Source organism: Episyrphus balteatus, chromosome 1 (genome assembly GCF_945859705.1).
Source record: "Episyrphus balteatus chromosome 1, idEpiBalt1.1, whole genome shotgun sequence".
In the NCBI taxonomy this organism is placed as follows: Eukaryota; Metazoa; Arthropoda; class Insecta; order Diptera; family Syrphidae; genus Episyrphus; species Episyrphus balteatus.
In genome coordinates this window covers 5,891,827-5,909,995 of record NC_079134.1, presented here as the reverse complement: position 1 = coordinate 5,909,995, position 18,169 = coordinate 5,891,827, and the positions used below count along the sequence as shown (strand labels likewise).

Genomic DNA, 18,169 nt, shown 5'->3' with positions numbered 1-18,169 from the left:
AAATTTACCACAAATGGACAAAAAACGAAAAAAATGCACTTAAGAAAATTGAAGCATTTTGAAGAATTCACTTTATCGCGGATTGACTCCAAAAAGTCTGAATTTGGAAATGCCATTCTTTCATCAAAAACCTTGTTAGCAAAAGTACCCTTTGCATTGAGCTCGAAGAAGATAATTTTACCATGTTTATGGGAAGATAATACAGTAGGGTAGAAGGGGGAGGATTTGCCAGGATTTAGGAAAATTGACTTAAGGCAAAGTTCTTACGTTTTTTTTAATTTTTTTATATCTGATATTATTATTGACTTTATTATCTTCACTTAAATATTTTTTTCATCTTGATATATTAATTATTTCTATTTTTAATAATTTATTCAAAAAAACGAAAAGTGATGTGGCAAAGCCTCCCCAGGTGGGAGGCTTTGCCACGGGGGTATGGAGGGATTGCCAGTTACTTAAATATCAAAGTTAATATAAATAAAACCAATAATAACAAACAAAACTTTTTTTTGGCTGAAAATACGAAGAAGGGATTGATTTTTTTAGGATTCTGTCATCCTCTTTTGAGGAAGCTAGCTTCTGGCAAATGTACCCCATGGGGTGCATTCGCCAGAGCAAAACCTACCCAAAAACAAATGGCAAATGCACCCCACAAGCTAATCTTTCAAAAATTAACTTATAACTTTTTTATAAGTTAAACAGTACAAAAATCACTTCTACACAGCATAGTACACATAATTTTCAAAAGATATTTGTATGAAAAAGTAATTTAACAAGACAAATACTAAAAATTTACGACGCTTATGTACCTTCATATTTTGGTTCTCAACATTAAAAAACTAACACAAGCGTCTAATTTATTTCGTGTCCAGCCAAAAGCTGTCAAACTTTGTGGGAAGTTTTCAATCATAAATGTACAACAGAAAATGATTTTTCGGTGTTTAATATTCTGTTGGTTTGGAAAATAACCTGGGCTGGCAAAGGTACCCCATTGGCAAATGCTCCCCCTTCTACCCTATTTATCTCATAAAACAAAAATCGAAAAAAAATTTAATTCTCAAAGGGACATTTTGTTGTGCTTTTCGCTTCTGGAACAAACTTGACCAAATTTGTACGGAGCTTCAACAGTTCCTTTTCGTTTCCCGGATCATTGAGATAGGAATTTGTGAGAATGTGGTCCATAAAAGTTTGTTTTTGAATGAAAGAAGCATACCAATATGTTCCTTTGAGAATTCAGTTTTTTTCAATTTTTGTTTTATGAGATTAATACTGTATTATCTTCCCATAAACATGGTAAAATTAACTTCTTCGAGCTCAATGCAAAGGGTACTTTTGCTAACAAGGTTTTTGATGAAAGAATGGCATTTCCAAATTCAGACTTTTTGGAGTCAATCCGCGATAAAGTGAATTCTTCAAAATGCTTCAATTTTCTTAAGTGCATTTTTTTCGTTTTTTGTCCATTTGTGGTAAATTTTTAGTAGCATAATTATATTTTTGTGTTTGTATATTTGGTAATTTTTAGTTTCCCGCGATAAATTCAGTTCTCTACAGATTTTTTAACAGACACACAGAAACTATGACTTGCAACAGAAGATGCACCAATTTCAATGTTAATTTCCGCCGTTTTGCCCAATTTTTTACAAATGGGGCCTTAACAAGTCTGTCAGTTGTATACGTGCTTAAAACACGTAAAATGCATTACCTTACATTACCAATGTTGAAAAAGAACGTTTGTCAAAATACTTTTTTCCCTCAAAATTTAGTACTTTTTACACAAAAAATGCAGCCTCGAAGCATAATACCAACTATATGACTGACATTGACCATCATGAGATTCACCATAACATACTTAATAAATAACCGTCAACTTCCTTATTTTATGTTTAACCGTTACAGATTATTCTCATCAATTAGAAAAATGTTCATTTTGTCAAAATACTTTTTCCGGCCATTGTAAATGTAGTACAAGACCAGATTAGTTGCAATGTGATGCCTTCAAAAATATCAACCGAATTATTGGACTAAATTCACCAATCCCACAAGTAATTGTCACAAACAATTATAAAACGGCACTGGACAAAGCAAAATCAGTTGCATCTCAAATTTAAAGAATTACATTTCTTCCCGTTTCTGCCTGAACCACGTATCTACACAGCAAATTTTGTTCAGTTCTTAAAATAAATATTCATTTTTCTCAAAATTAAAAATATGAATTGAACAAAGGGAAAACAAGTTCAGCCTAATTTATAAAAGTTGTATAGACAGTGCATAACACTATAGACTCTTTATAATGTCTTTAAACAGAAAATAGCTATTTATAAAATTTATACAACGTTGCATAGAGGTTGTATAAGCTAAACGCGTTTTTAGGTTGTTTAGAGCCTGAATAAGAATATTTTTTACTCAAATGTCATTTGAACATCACATAAAAAAAACAGCAATCATTTGAAATTTTGTTTAATTGAAGAACTCATATTTGGCATTTGATTAATTTGTAATGAATAATTTGCAATGAACAAAAAAAAATAAGAAATTGTGTTTTTTGGAGATTTTTTATTAACTAACTTTTGCCCGCAGTGAATATATGTGTAACTATGTGTAAATATTTTCATGTGAACAATTTGTTATCAAGTGAGGAAATGTGTTGTTTTTTTAAGCGATTTTCTTTCTTATACATAGGTATGACATCGAGAACTTTCGCTCAAGTTTTTATTTTTTGTTTTGTTTTAATTTTTATTTATTTTCGGAGCAATTGGAGTTATTTTATCGACAGATGGAGTTGTTTGTCGTTATTAAAAGTATTAATTTTCCAGTTTTAGTACTTATTTGGACACAAACCTAACATAGCTATAATGGATAGGAAAATGTTTTATAAATGAAAATTTATGTGACGTTGCATAAAGGCTACAAAAAACTTTATGCATTGCATAACTATGAAGCCGTTTAGATCTGTTTAGTGAAATCTAATAAATAAGACTGGTTATGTTTAGGAATATTGATTGAGTTGTTTCTTTGTATCTATTCTATCTGTTAGTTTTAGAGCAATTTTTAGCAGAAAAAAAAATCTTTTAAAAAAATGTACTTACGAGGTTCAAGTAGAAACGTGACGATATTCGATTTGAAAAAAAATTTAAATTTTTGAAAAATCAAGTTTTGGAAATCGGGACATTGATTTTGGTTTTGGGTGCTGATTAACAATAATTACTTAAACATGGCATTACATTTTAAATTAAAAAAAATTGTTTTTCAAAAAATATTTAAAAAAAATAATGATATGAATATCCGTGTTATACATAAATAACATTTTCTTTGAGCCAAGATAGGGCTTCTTTTATCTTTACCACTTGACAGTCGATTCTCGATCTGTGAAGCTATGAAGTGGTATATTTGAATGCGCTATTACTGCTAATCCAAATGTTGAATTTCGAAAAATTAAATAGGTTTCTTCGTAATGTGAGCACAATTTTTTTTTTTAAATTTCGTCAGTTAGTTTAGGCGTGAGAGCGTATTGAAATTTATCACTTCACAGATCGAGAATAGAATTATTACAAGCAACAACTTGATACCTACTTTTTGTCAAAAACTATAGTTTAAGGGCCACTAAAATCACCAAAAAATGATAAAATACAGGTATTTTTCGACACTTTATGCAGCGTTTAAGTCATATTTACCTGCTGCAAGAATACTCTTAATTGTTATAATAAATTCATCTAACAGAGTTAAAAAAATTGAAAAAAACATAAACTGGATATTGATATTGGATTTTGCAGTGAAAACTTACAAGACCTTTTTTTAAACTTTGAGGTGAAAAAAATTAATTTTCTGAAGTATAATAGCTAATCCTTTAATTTTCCCATTCAAACCCAAAAAATCTTTAGTTTCACTAAAAACCCAAAAACATTTCATTGATGTTAACTTATGTAATTGATCGATCTATCTATCAAAGACCATTTTTTAGAACAATTACAAATCAACATAACAAAACAATAAACATAAATCGCTAAGAACATTAAAGATAACCGATTCGTAAAGTGCAAAATCTTATCTTTCATTATATTAGTTTCCTCTGAAAAAACTATCATAACTCATTTCTTATGCTGATTGATTTACATTACCAAGGCCATAATTGACATTTTCATGAACATGGGGTTGTCGTTTATTTAATAGTATTTTTTTTTTTGCCTAAAAACCATTATCATGATATCACCCTCTAGTGTAAGCTAGTGTGAATCACATTTTGTTTACTACCATTTCAGCATAATTATTGTTTATGCCGCGTCATGTCATGTTATTAAAATTGATAAAGAAAAAAACTTATTTTGCATCATCATTGATATAAAACAGCAAATTAAACTACGTGTATTGTATTCTTTCAGAGAAGGAAAAAAAAGTAGAAAATATTTTAAGCAATCTTATCTAATGCTGTTTATTTTCGACAAAAAACGAATGAATTTGTGACCTACACCAAAACAGGGAAACAAAATTGATTAACAACTACAAAAGAAAAGAACTCCCAAAATAAAAAAAAATAATCAACTATATATATTAGTATGTATAGTATCTATTGATAACGAAAGAATTCAAACCACAAGAAAGCTTTAGAGTTATAATTTATCGAATCTTTGAATAAAATATTATTAATTTTGTATTTTCACTAGAAATGTGATATTAGACCAAAAAGATATTCATTTAAAAAAGGGCTATATTTGAAACATACCACGTTCTGTATAACAGTTCTTTTTTTATAATGATTGAATTTCTGCAAAGTTTCGTTCTTACTCCAAATGAATAACACGTACACAATGTACGTAATGCCCGACTTTTTTTCCCGCCCACAAAAGCTGTGAGCTATTTCTAATGAATTAGCCACCCAAAGCTGTTATAATTGTTCAATATTGGCATATTTACACATACAACATTTTATCAAAATAAGTAAATTACTTATCTACAAAAAACTGTTAACATCTACTGTAACTGTTATAAATTAACTATTGTAACTGTAATAAATTAACTATTATAACTGTTATAAAATAACTATAATTAACTGTTATAAATTAACCATTATAGCTGATGTTAATTAACTATTATAACTGATATAAATTAACTATTAAAACTGATAAAAATTAACTATTTTAATTGTTATAAATTAACTATTATAACTGTTTTAAATGAACAAGTCTCTTATAACTGCCACTATCTTACCATTATCCACTGATCTTGCTCCTCCACTGAATTTGAAGCCAGTGATACCTTCTACTTCGACTGTTTCAACATAATCCAAAGGAACACTTCGGCACATGTCTGGTGAAAATAACGCGATCGATCCACCTTTTTTCAAATTTGGTGGATAAAATTCACCAGCTGATCCATTGACCATTCCACAATATGACTCTGCGAATCCTGTGTTTGTTTTGTAATTCCATGAATGCATTTGTCCAATTTTATAGATATCATCAACACCAGTGTGAATATTGAATGTTCCAGTCAAATCAGCACTACCATTTCTCTATAAAATGTCCAAACTTTGTAGAAATGTTTGACAACTCATAAATTGTGTACTACTTACTGTGTAAAACCATCCAAATCTATCAAAAGGTACTTGCACCTCATCACCAAATATTGGTGCAGCTCTAGCCACATCAATCATATCATCTTGATAACCAGTAAATAGTAATTCATCAGCAGTTTTTGTCACAGCCATTGGTTGATTGTAAATTTTCAGACTTATGTCAACCATGTTACGTTTTAAGGCATCCCATGTTTTGGCTTTTGCTGATGCTGACTAAAAATGTGCATTAAACTCTGTTAGTGATTGAGAAGAATATAAAAATTTAACTCTCATCTTACCAAAGCTACAGCATTCAATATCGTAATCTCATCTTCAAGACTTCCATTACTATTTTCAGCATCAAAATAGAAATCACTCTTCTTTCTATAACTCACAGTATAATTCTCAGGATGCCACTTTATGTCTACTTTGTCGGGTTTCTCTTTAAATCGATATGGACCCAATTGTTGAAGAATTGGTTTTGTTGATAGGTTCTTAAAGTCATCTGGATTTGTCCAATTGAAAAAATATATATCTAAGTTGAGATCTAATGGTGGCACTTTCCATGATTCGTAGACTCTTGAATTTGGTCGGAGTGCGATTTCCTAGAAAAACGATTATACATAAATTAAATAAAATAGTTGTTGATAAGATTTGCAAAACTATAATTTACTATATATAATATGTCTGATTAGGACATAAAGTTTAATTTTGGAAAATCTATTATAACGTCGTTATGCCAAGTGAAACTTTTTGATATAACGCAAGCAGGAAATTTATTGCTATTCATTGGAAAAGTATAATATTGCTCATTTTTTCACAAACAAAGTATGTTAGGGCCCTACTTGAGAATAGAAGTGAAGGTCCCACAAAGCTTAGTTTCACAAATTAGAGAAAGAAACATACGAGAATGATGAATGTTTCGATCGAAAGCTTCTGAATTCATGTCTTAAGGAGGTCTCTTTAAAGCACATGATTCATTGCGAAACAGTTGGAGAAGAATACTTCCAGTCAGGGTTGATCCTTTTATTGGAGTTTTTGCAGCTGTGCTGTGCTGTCACGTCAATGACAAATGACAGGAATAATTATGTTTATCAAGCGATGCCAACAAACAGGCCTTATATGCAATTGAAAATTTTTTTACTGGCCGAGAATTCTGGAGTTGCGCGGGTCGTTAGCATGTACTAGAAGGTTGTTGCAGATTTTTTGACGCAGGAAAATTCCTTTGTGTCTCAATAATAAAATAAATGCTTTTCTTAATTCATTATCCAGCTATTTGTTTTTTCGGGCTTTATCAGTAAAAAAGAGACTTATTTTTTCGTACCTTATCAATTCACATGCTTCACAAATCAATCACACTGGTCAACAAGGTTTTTGTTACAGACACAAAGATATTTTTTTTAAATAGGTTTTTAGTGTGCTGAGCTGGAATCCGAAGTCAGAAAAATTATATCACGGGTTGGGGTCGAAATTCTCTATGTGCCAAAATTCGGATTCCGAAATTCTGTATTCCAAAATTCTGTATTTTAAAATCCTGTAAATTCAAAATTCTGTAAATGTTAAAAGAAAAATGTGCGCACTTTTTTTCATTATCAAAACAATTTTTCTTTTATCATTTACAGAATTTTGGAGTACAGATTTTTGGTATTTTCTTTGCAGAATTGCAGAAAATGCTTTGATGTAAAGTACCTCCCCAATTAATTTGCATATGGCTTAAAGCTATTGGATTGAATTTGAATGACATTCCTTTAATACCAAAAAAGTAATATTTAGCCAAGAATCTGCATAATACATAATTTCACCATTTTGTTATTTTTTATATGGTTTTGTCTCTCTCAAGACAAAAATGTATGGGATTGGAATATACAGAATTCCAAAAAGTAGAATAATGGATTGCCAGAATTTTGAAAACAGAATTTTATATTTACAGAATTTTGAAATACAGAATAGTAGAAAAGCAGAATAATGGAACAGAATTATGTTCATACAGAATTTTTTATTGAATTCCCTTCTACAACATCACGTTTTTGAGATAATCCCGTTAGAAAATGCCGCTTTTTACCAGTTTTTGAGGTTGGGAACGGGTCGTTATTCTGTATTCCTAAATTCTGTATAACCAAAATTCTGTAATTAATTAAGCTATTTTATATAAATAAACACTGACTAGTTATTTATTGTTAAAACCTTTTTTGAATTCATTCATTGTTTTACTTATGGATTGAATAATGGATTACTCAATATTTTATTACTTTTAATACCGTTTAAATGAGTATAATACTATTGTTCTACATTTTTTTATCTTAAAATGTTATCAAATCGAACAAAAGTTAATCTAACTTACTTTATAATCTTTGACTTTAGCTTAGTTTTATTAAAGTTATACGTGACTATGTCGAAGTAATATAGTTCAAGAAATTTTAGGTTCATGTGTACTCACAAATCTTTGCACTTAGTTTGTTGTTTTCGAAAATAACATTTGAACATTGTTCAACTATCAGCAGTAAGTCAGCAGCGACTTATTCGAAAAATAAAATGTAGAATGATTTTTCATATGGATGTAGCCAAGATTTTCTTCCCAAATTATCCTTGACAAATTACAATCACGTTATCTTCAATTTCCGAACATGTTGAAATGACCTTTTTTCTTAGTTACAAAATTGCATCTTTTAACTGCTTTTTCTTACCCCAAACTATGTTCTATTCGGATGCTCTTTAATTTCTCTTAACGCCCTATTCTGCTATTCGATTCAAGTGAATCGAAAAAATAACTTCGTTGATCACGTTAAATTGATATTGTAAAACGTCTATCTTTCGATGGCAAATCGTTGCATTCGTGTACTTTAAATATTTTCAAGAAAAAATATTTATTTTAATTTAGTTTAAACCATCTTTTAACCGTCTCCTTTTTTAGACTTTCACGTGAATCGAATAGCAGAATAGGGCTGTTAGACCTAGAAATCTGCTCAATATTTGTCCTTGTACCGAGTGCCCTTAAATCTTTTTTAAATAGCTGCTAATTAAAAAGCTTCAACACAAAAAAACTTGAACTGATTTAAAGTAATAATCAATCAGTAAGATTTTCAACTATTAATCAGTAGCATCTCGACTTTTCTGTTTTGCATGTGATTCACAATCAATCCGCTATATTAACCCAACCCACCCACCATTGTCTTTGTCATGTATATTAATTGACGGGGATGATTCGTCTCTATATGAGTAACAATCAACGCTCAATTAAACTCTAAACAAAAAGATAAATATTCGTGAATAAAACATTATAAGCTGCTGTTGAGAGCTTAATTATTATTTGCTATAGATTAAGTCCAATTGAAAGTCAATTAAAAACCTTGAATGGATTTATTTCGAGAGTGCAGAGCGTAATTATTGTCAACATCGAAAGCATGTAATTAAATTGTGTATTACCTTTCCCATTCCATATGTGAATAGATCCGCCCAAAACATCCCACAGAGAAGTCCGAATAGTGCAAGGAGGAATCCTGCTCCACCGATGCACAATTTCCAGTTGCATAGTTTGTGGAGTTTTGCACTTGTTTGTGGCATTTTTGATTAAAGGTTCTGGAAATATAAAAATAAGTTATTTATTAATTCATTAAAATAATACTTAAAATGCTTAAAACTATGACTTAACTTTATGTTTATGAAATACTTAGTGTAAATATAAATGACTGATTAAACAACTTGACAAAGAAGAGGTTGAACAGCTATTGCACTCGATATTCTACAATTCTACATGTCTCATTATTATCGATATAAAAGTAAGTACCTACTTCAATGCAAGACACGACAAAAGCCTCGAAGAAAGAGAGTGTGCCAGTGCCTGCCGCCCATGGAGATAAATGTTCAATGCTTTGCTTCGAGGCTAACGTAGGCCATAGAGGGTCAATTAAGTTCACTCATCAATAAAAAAAAGACGCTAATTTAATCAAAAATGCGGGAAAATTCAATTCAAGACAATTTGTCGCAATAATTTTTGAAATAACTATAAAAAAAAAAACTTCTCTTTCCGTATGGTGTGCATTTTTATTTTTTTCTATTTATAATTTTTTTTTAGTTCAATAAGAATACCCATCTTTTGTCATGTTACTATATAGGAAAATTATAATATTGTTGCGTGTAAAGAACTAAATTTTGGAATATCTAGCAATTGAACTCTCGAGTGTAGGAAGTCATAGCATGACAACTTATATTTACATTGAATTGATCTTTCTCATTTAATCAGATCAATTTTAGTTGTTCCAGTGAATGGTATAATTGTCATCAGATGACTCTATTACGTGGCTTTTTAGTCCACTAAAAATAGACAATCTCCTTGCACAATATTAAAGCTTAAAATTGTTGCAAGCGTTTGGTTTATTATTAAAAGTGAATCTCAATAAAAATATAAAGAAGTCTAGTTCTGCTATGTCAAATTAAGTCTCGCACAAAAAGCACCTATTTTAGAAGATTTGATTTTAAATTTCAATCAATTCAATTTTAAGAAGAATTTTTTCATTAAATGTCCATTTTTTAAAGGTCAAATTTATTGAAAGTTTTGAATCAATTTTGAATGATTGATATCAAATAAATCGAATTGCACCATTAGCTTTATATTTAAGACAAAATACATACATAGTTTTATCTTAATAGATGCTCACAGTTGCATTTCAAACTGTTTGGGTTTTAAACGGTTTTTTTTAAGGCTATGGACTTTTTTCCATAAAGTATCTATACACATTAAAAAATATTAAACTAAATACAACTTTAAAAAATAATTTTCAGAATTTTGTTTTTGAAAATCATTACAGCCGTTTATAAATAAATAAAGTTTTCTATACATATGTACCTACAAATTTTCAAAAATTTTTCAAAAAAATATTTAGTACGCTAACAAAAAGGAATTATTGGCATAGGTACATACAAATAAAGTTTCAAAAAAATTCACCGATCCGTTTTCAAAAAATTGATTTCTCAAATTTTGACATTGACATTGAACGTTTTTTTAACAAAATTTTCGTCGTTTACGAAAAAATCAGACATCAAGATAACGGTTTTAGGGCAGGTACCGTTAATAACAGTCCAAAAAGTATTTTTTTATGTCAAAATCAGGATGTTATTTGCTACAGTATACAACAGTGAAACTTAATAAAAAGTTAATTTTCTTGTACACAAAAATCTGAATTGTTGTTTTTTAAATTTTTTAAATATGGACCTCATCTTGAAACCAGGAAAATTAGGACATTTTTTTAGATGAGTTATAAAATATCCAAACAAAGATAGAAACCAAAAAATTAGCCTATTGGCACTTATTCCAAAATTGTACAAGGATGTTTTTTAGTGCATATCCCAAAATGTCACCCTTTCTCAAAAAATACCATTTTTTCATACATATGTGTCTTTTTTATTGAATTATTTTGATTCTTAATTATAATGGATGCAAAAACCTTCATGCAAAATTTGGTTCTTCTACTACAACTTTTACAGGTTTTTCGATAGCAAGTTTGCAACTGTTATAATAATGATTTTAGATTTTTTGGAATCAGCATTAAAAAATACCTTGAAATCATGTATCAAATGTGTACCATATTGTCTATTATTGCTTAAAAAAAAAACTGCATGAGATTTTTTTAGACTTTTGAGTTAATTTATAAAATGCTGAAACGAAGATATTGAGCAAAAAAAATTTCTATTAGCTTTCATTTTGCAGTTTAACACTTTTTTTACCTTATTTGACTGTACTAATATCTTCGAGACGATTAGTAGTCCCACAAAGATTATTTTAAACTCCAATCAATGGACATTGTATGAGCTTTAAGGCCGTGTCAAAAATTCCTTTAGAGATTAAGATAAACAAAAGCTGAAAAATGTTAGTGTGTTTTGGGATTTTTGTGAATGCAATATTCGAAAACTTAGGATCTACATAACACCATTATTAACTGTACCAAAAACTGAAACAAAAATAAGGACTACCGGATTTGACGCACGGTCTGATGTAAACGAGGTTTTTTTATTAATTATTTTTTATATGAACATTTTTTTCCTTTTTTGATGTTAAAAACTCAATTTATTTAAGAAAAAAATTACTTCGTAAATTCATGTTTTTTTTTTCTTAAGTGACCTTGTTGTGACGAATTGTAATTATTAAATAACTTTAAAGTGTAATAATTAAAATGTTTCAATTTTTTTTTCCATTAAACAGGTTCGACCTTCATAATAATTAAAAAATTTAAAACTGCATCATTATAACAATTTAATAATGATAATGATATATTTTTATTTTTTTTGTTTTTGTATTTATTTGATTAGTTATTTAAATTTGACATACGAGGACGTATTTTATAGAAAATGTGTGAAATGATTGGCATATGTCAATCAATGTAAATTTTATTATTTGTTGCATTGATAAAAGTAAACGATTTTATAGGTCACTTCCACAAAACAAAACGGAGAAAAGCACCATAAATACATACAATTGTAAATATTTTGAATTTATTATCATTATCAAATTAGAAATTCTGATAAATGAAATTGATAAAATTCAATGACGTCATGCATTGACTGTAGAGGCAATAATCGAAACCTTTTTAACAAATAAAATACAATTAATGTCAGTAGGTTTGTAGGTAAGTATTGACCTATTTTTTTGATATACATTCACCTAAATTTTTCATTGGAAATTCTGACTTAATTTCCATACTCACCACCGAAAGCAAAACTACGTATTCCTATTTTTATTCCACTTAAATTCTATTGAAAAACTAACAACTACACTGCATTTCCTGGACGCTTGAGATAATTTTCAGCTTTGTTAATGATATCTTTAAGCTTTCTAGACTAACTAGACCGTAGATAGATTAGCTTAGATCGAATAAAAAAGGGGATAATTTATACACAAACACACACACTCACTAGTCTCTAGTAGGTCTAGGTATATCTTACATGTGCAACTAGATAAATTAGAACTAGAATTACCGTTACAATTAATTAATTTTGATTTACACCATTCACTTTATAATATTGCATGCAGGAAGAACTCTTCTTTTCTCTCTTTTGTTTATTTTGGAACCGATATCAAAACACAAATTGATGCACAAAAAAGCATTTACGCTGAGCAGCCGGTGTGTCTGTCATTGACGTTCAACAAGTACTCACAGATTGAACTCAAGAGAGAAGTCGAGCCGAGGCTTTTAAATCATTTGTAAATCAACTGTATTTAGGGGTCGACATGCCTCTCGTATTCAAATTTAGGCACGGGGGTGAGGAGCCCTCTTGAAGTGAGAAGAGTCTTCAAAGCTAACGGCCTTTATTGTAATATGAAAAAAAAAAACTCAATTTGTGTACGGAAAAGAAAGAAGAAGAGCTTTTTTATATCCCATGCTATGATATTCTAAGATAAGAGTGTAGGCTGGTCTTCTTATTTACATAAATGATAATTTTTCTTTATCGGCAGCAAAAATGCATTTAATTTTTGTTTTGGAGTTTTTAGTTTTTGGACAGGAGAAAGGTGATTTTTGGAACAATGTTCAGAACTTTAAAACCAATCAGCATCGGCATCTCCTTATAAATCCTTCCCTCTTCCCCTAAAGCTCGTAATGTGTTTATATACATATTAAGGGTACCCAAAACCCCTTTAGTGCGCGCAGATTATAAAAAAAACGTCTTGTTTTTAATACTAAGATTTCTGACTTACCAAAATTTCAGCAGTTTTTTTGAAACAGAGTTTTGAAATGTGGGGTACTAATCACAATTTTAATGATTTTTCATTGACAATTATGGCTTTTTTTAGACTTCTATCTAAGAAACTTCTCATGCTAAGCGACTTAAAAGATGCTTGTTTTTTTAAACTTTGGTTGCTTTAAACAGTATAACATTTCTGGCTTCTTTGATACAGTATTTTCTCATTAATAAGGTTGAAGTGCCAAAGTTGCAAGAGAGTTTGCACCACTGAAAAAGGAGTCTAATGCCAACCCTATCCCAATATGAGTATGATGCTTACACATCAAAATAATTTGTTCACTCCTCCAAAAATGTCTCAACTTGTTCTTCAGATTAATAAACAAACAAAAATCTTCTATGGCCAAACAAAATCATAAGATTATTGCTTTTAAGTCATCAGACTATTTCATTATTTATTCTTTAAAAAGTTATACATACATAAATACATAATTTAGCTGGCTTTCCCCAAATGAAAATACTTTTTTAATTGGATTTTGAGGCGAGACTGTTTGTCGCCTTATTACGTTCAACTTGATATTAGGTTACACTTGCATTGTTTTCTTTTGTTCAAAACTAGAAAGAATGATGAAATATTGCGTAATGCATTGTTCTATTGATTTTAGGCTAGTCAATTAAGTCGAAAACACGTCATGAATTTGGATTCTCCAAAAGGACGAGATTTTTGTATATATAGATTGCAGGCAAAGATTTCACAAACCAAAATATAATATTGAGTTTTTCAGTTCCTTTACTTACAAAAGAAGAACTGGATGGATTTGTTATAGTAATTTGTTTGCTTTTGGCATTTCAACTCCAACCAATTTAAGTTGGTTGCCTTCAATTTTATAATTAAGTCAGTCAAATTAATTTACTCGATAAAAAATGTTGTTTAACCCTCTGTAGGCACACCTCTTTTTTGTGACGTAATAGGCACACGGGTGCGAATTTGGTTATACTTTTTCATGTAGCCAGAACGTTTTACGGTCAAAATATTTTATAAAGAATCACATATGAAATTGATGTAGAATTTTCCGAAGAATTCGAGTATTGTATTCACATTTCAAAAAAAAAATTATTTTCACTCTTTTTTGTGACCACTTTTTATATGCAAATGCAATCCTTTATTTTTGAAAAAAAAATTAATTTTATTAACTTACCCTTTTTGCTTTATAGTATACAAATATCACAGAATAGGTATTTTAAAAGTCGATTATAAGCTCTGAAAAAATAAAGAAATTTGGTCCTCATTATTTTTTAGTAAAAAAACTATGATGAAGTATTTTTTTTTTGTCAAAGAAAACAAAAGAAATATTACAAAATTAAAATTATTTTCTATCTTAAAAATTTATAGAGAAACTAATCTCTAATGAGTCAATACAATAATGTAATATAATACCTTCTAAAAAAATATATCTGTGTCACTGCAGCAAATTTCTACAAAATTATGACATCATAAATGTGGATTTCAAGGAATGAATATAATATCTTTCCAGATAAAGAAAAAATAAAATCCTCAAGGACTGACTTTGTAAGTTTTCCTTGGAAATGTAATATTTACAGATTACAGTATTTATATTTCGTAAATAGTAATACGTACTTTATGCTGTTTTTATTTATATTAAAATTGACACGCAATTTTCCACTCTGATAAGAGCAGTCTAGTTTATTAAATTTCACAACAAACTTACAATTTGTCAATTTTAATTTTGTTTTGAAATTTTGTTTTTAATTTTGTAAAAAATACAAAAACTAATGGCGTTTTCGATTGGCAGTCCGGAAGCGTCCGGAATCATTCTGAAAAAAATTTATTCACACAAAACTGTCAGTTTTGTACGAATAAAACGCTTTCAGAATGATTCCGGACGCTTCCGGACTGCCAATCGAAAACGCCATAAATCAACTAAAATTGCAAATTTGACATGCAAGAATAACAAGGAATTTATACTCTTGAAATCATTGTAAAGTTGGTAAATGACATTTTGATTTTTTCATGTGATTTTGTCACATTGATAATATCTATCCTCCAACAAGTGCAGGTAAATTGTGCATTGTTTAGAGTTGGGCCTTCAATCTCAGTTTACTCCTGCTATTTTGAATATTTTGAAAAATGCATATCTCACAATATTTGGAAAATGAATCTTCGGAAAGGAAATATGGAAGAATTTTTCTGCAATTAGCTATAAATCATTTTCCTTTCTTCACACCTACATACATAATTTGTTTAGTGTTAGACTTGAATTTTTCGGAGCTTTAAATCTGAAAGATATTTTTATTTGATAATATTTTTTTTTTTGTATGAATCCAAAACTTGATCTCTTGTGTTCCTTTCATAGCAAGTAATAAAAATATCTACGCAAAGTTATTCATGCGCTTATCTTGCTTCTATCAGGAAGTAAAGTAAAAATTATAAAACAGATTTAGAACTCTTTTATTATTGCATTATGCATGCAATAAGATCTGTGCTAGGTCTTTGGATAAAAGAAATTAAAAGCTTTTCATTTCTCTGTAAGCGATTCTTGGTAATTTTTCAATTTATTAAGCTTGAATTGAACAGAATTAAGTTTATACTTATTATTTATAAGTCATTGACCGGGGGACAATAAATAAAGGTATACTTCTTAATCTAAAACGCGCATTAAAAGCATAACTCTTTAGCAGACGCTTCTGAACTCTTTTTTTTTTTCATTTGAAAAATCAACAAAAATAAGAAACGATAAGATACGACTATACTAAAAGTAACTATTTAATCAATAATAATATTTCTCGTATTGAGTCCGATAAACAGGAATTATAACCATAAAAAAGTATTTGACTTCTCATCATTTACTTGATAAGAATTTGAAGATTTGATTGGTAAACATAGTGATATTTGATTTTCGGCTTAGGATTTCCTTTATAAGTATTAAACGGATTTATACAGGGTTGTTTGGTAAATTTATACCTAACCAATTTAAATTCTTAATTCTTTTTAAAGCAACTCAATTAGCTGAGCTTTTATCCTAAACTAAACTTTGACAGACAACAGCAGGCTAAGACGGGATACTTCTTAAAGATTAATGGAGAATCCTTAATCTAAGAGCCCCTTCCTTTTAAGTCTTACCTTAGTAGCAAACTGAATTAGTTCTCATTACATTTCTAAAGAAGTTATTAGTACGTTTTATGTTTTGTAATAACTTCAAGTTACATATCACTTATTTGCACATAAAACCTCGTAAATTTACGAAGCTCTGTTACATGATTCTTATCTGATGTGACAAGTAACGGTGTGCTCTTTATCTCTCAAAATCCCTGATGTTTTCATTTATTATATTAAATTCCATAATAAACACTCGGATTCAAATCAATGGCAATATTTCCAATAACATTGAAAGAATTTAATCGCTCGTCTTTTTTTATTTGATATATTTATTGCCATATCTATAAAATTACGCTGCCAATATTTATTTAGTACCATGTCAATGCTTATAGTTACTTAATTGTTACAAATGAAATGACAGTTTTATGATAACCCATCACGGATTTAGCAAAATAAATAAATATAAATACATAGTTGATCAAGATTGTTTTGTGAGATACTTGTTATAGTATTGTTAATCTTTTAAATAAATTCTATATATTGCACAAAAGACAATTCCTGTTTAAAGTAGCTAATTAAGTTTGAAATTAATGATTCATTAAATTCTTTATCAGTTATTTTTTCTTTGGTTTCGGAATACTTGAAACGAATCGTTTTCTAATTATTTAATTATTATCAACTACGAACTGCGTGTTTCTAATTACTTCAGTCAAAGTGACGTCAAATAATGCAATGTCATATCAAAAATTGCTTTTTCACATATTTCAGAAAAGATTATCTGCCCTTTATTTTTATTGAATATAGATTGTTTCATACATCACAAGTATGGAAAACAAGTTGTAACTAAAATGCAGTTGTTGCCTAATGAATAGTGTGTATATTTTGAGTTCTAAATCAATTTTTCGCTAGTTGACTATTGAAAAGAAGGGCCCGTGGTGCAATGTTTAAAGCTATGGACTATGACACCAGAGGTCTGGGTTCAAATCCTAGCCTCCACCATTTGAAAACATTTTTTTTTTTTTCAGGGATTAGGTTTTGAAATCAAACAAAATTATAAACAGGGCTTTCTCAGCATTTTATTTTCCTTGAAGTCTACGGTGTGTAAAAATACAAATTCGCTAATTCCACCTTCCCACGCTTCTCCCAAGTCCTCCCTTTCAATTTTTAAAACACATATTTAGCAAAGGTTCCAAAATTATGAGTTTTTTTTTTTAATTTTAACATTAATGTTGTAATTAAAGTATAAACTTTAATGCAATCTTGTAAGGATCAAAAAAATTAATTATTTTTAGACCCCTTCCTATTACCCATTTGAGCCCTTTTTAACTTTTTTAATTTGTTGTGTTTAGGCAACAAATATTCAGTAAAAAAATTTAACCATTAAACAAGTCTAAGTGCGTCGGTATCCGAATTTTGTGTTCGTTCCAAACACTTTTGAAAGAGTCTCAATCAGAGGAGCCGTGAAATTTTAGTCTCTAAGTGTTTAGATGAATCTTAAACTTCTCTCTTCTTCATAAGCAAGCAATAACACCCACCTCGTCTGTGCACTTTATAGTTTTCGTTTAGATATCGAGCAACTTGCATTAAATGAAAACAACTGTTATTTTTACGAAGGTATGGCATAAACATACTCGTAAGTATATTTATTTTACTTGTTACAACGGCCATGATCTATGAATTAAAACGTTCCAGTCTGCTGGAAAAAAAACATGCGGTCTTGTGCATTAGATTGACAGCATAATATTAGTTTGTCTGGGGTTTTATGAACATTTTGTTAATTCTATTAAGGGTTAATTTAATTTGTTTTTTTTTTTCATATGTTTTGATTGATG

General features: G+C 29.3%; 1 protein-coding gene across 1 annotated transcript in view; it reads right to left on the bottom strand.

The window, feature by feature from the left end:
* The window catches only part of LOC129906702 (uncharacterized), a 35,526-nt gene extending 22,771 nt beyond the window's left edge, over positions 1-12,755 (bottom strand). The window contains exons 1-5 of the mRNA XM_055982587.1: positions 12,518-12,755; positions 8,972-9,124; positions 5,848-6,153; positions 5,567-5,782; positions 5,203-5,506 (exon numbers count right to left, since the gene is read on the bottom strand). Of these exons, the coding sequence (XP_055838562.1) occupies positions 5,203-5,506; positions 5,567-5,782; positions 5,848-6,153; positions 8,972-9,109 (964 nt within the window). The 5' untranslated portion in view covers positions 9,110-9,124; positions 12,518-12,755. The remainder of the gene's footprint in view (positions 1-5,202; positions 5,507-5,566; positions 5,783-5,847; positions 6,154-8,971; positions 9,125-12,517) is intronic.
* Positions 12,756-18,169: the final 5,414 nt, after the last annotated feature.